The sequence below is a fragment of the Plasmodium fragile genome, assembly GCF_000956335.1.
Source record: "Plasmodium fragile strain nilgiri unplaced genomic scaffold supercont1.65, whole genome shotgun sequence".
In the NCBI taxonomy this organism is placed as follows: domain Eukaryota; phylum Apicomplexa; class Aconoidasida; order Haemosporida; family Plasmodiidae; genus Plasmodium; species Plasmodium fragile.
In genome coordinates, this window is record NW_012192645.1 from 19812 (window position 1) to 21035 (window position 1224).

At 42.5% G+C, this 1224-nt stretch overlaps 1 protein-coding gene across 1 annotated transcript; it reads left to right on the plus strand.

The window, feature by feature from the left end:
• Nucleotides 1-354: 354 nt before the first annotated feature.
• On the plus strand, nucleotides 355-830 carry AK88_04494 (uncharacterized protein; the record flags this gene model as incomplete). The annotated part of the gene is made up of 3 exons (XM_012482104.1): nucleotides 355-380; nucleotides 516-590; nucleotides 752-830. 3 exons carry the CDS (start codon nucleotides 355-357, stop codon nucleotides 828-830), a joined length of 180 nt encoding a protein of 59 aa, XP_012337527.1.
• Nucleotides 831-1224: the final 394 nt, after the last annotated feature.

Genomic DNA, 1224 nt, shown 5'->3' on the forward strand with positions numbered 1-1224 from the left:
TTTTTTTTTTTTTTTTGTTGCGACATACATCCTTTGTCCTCATAGCGCATTGACCACTTCAGAGTGCATCGAGGAAGGGGACCGCATCAATAAATGAGCATAAAAGTATATATATGTATATACGTGCACAAAATGTCATGCGTATTTTCGTGTCCTGCCCACGCATGAATGGGTCATATTCTGCACACTTTTGAACAAAACTATGCCGCCGTAAACGCGCCGCTTGTTACGATGAACCAATTGCATGCCTTAAACATAGCGCATGTGCAACTTGTGCTCGCGAAAAAAAAAAATAATTCATGCAATGCATTTTTCTGGACAGGCTCAAGCAGGTCTTATGGAGGGAACAAACTGATGGAGTACAGAAGCAACAAGCAAAAGTATGTCCAATCGAAATGCACAAGAAGGTGTCCTCCCCCGTCGCTTGTAACCTACGCAACCGTTTGTCATTTTAAGGGGTGAACATTTAATGATGTAACTCGTCACTTCCCCATTTGTCCTTTTTCTCCCACTAGGTTTAACCCCAACAGGAGCAAGTGCAAAAAGTGCAACAGTCAACTCCACTTTGACGGAAAATACTGCTCTACATGGTTAGCCAGGGTAGAGGCGCCCCACGTGGCACGTGTAACGCGCATGTGTGCATATCGTCCTACATGTGCACACTCATCTGTGATGGGTCCATCCTTAAAAGGGAAACCCGTGCTTCGCATCCTCCCATTTTATCGCCCCCTCTTTATGACCCCCCTTTTAGCGCCTACAAATTGGGCAAATGCCACTTGTGCGGAAAAACCATATCGGACAACTCGTCCCACAATATGTCCATCATCTAAGGCGACCTGGAACATGAGAAAACCACGCAGGAAAAGCGTCAACACAAAAGTAAAGGAAAAAAAAAAAGCTGACTGAGGAGAGCGAAAAATTAGTAGTTACCCCCATCATGGGTTCCAAACTACACAATATGTGCAGCAGAAAAAAATTGCCCTTGCCCATATAATGAGAAGGTCTGAAATGTACATGTATAGTTATATGTGCGAAATTGTGCTTACGGAGAGAATACATTCAATTTACACCTTGCATGTGCTCCCCCTTTGTTTTTTTTTTCTTTTGTTATGTAAGATCCCTTTATTATTTTTTTTTTTTTTTTGTTGATTATTTTTTCGTGATACCAACCCCACAAAGCACTTTTAAATGATAAGCGATTGCGTGGCCTCCATTTGGCTTGCC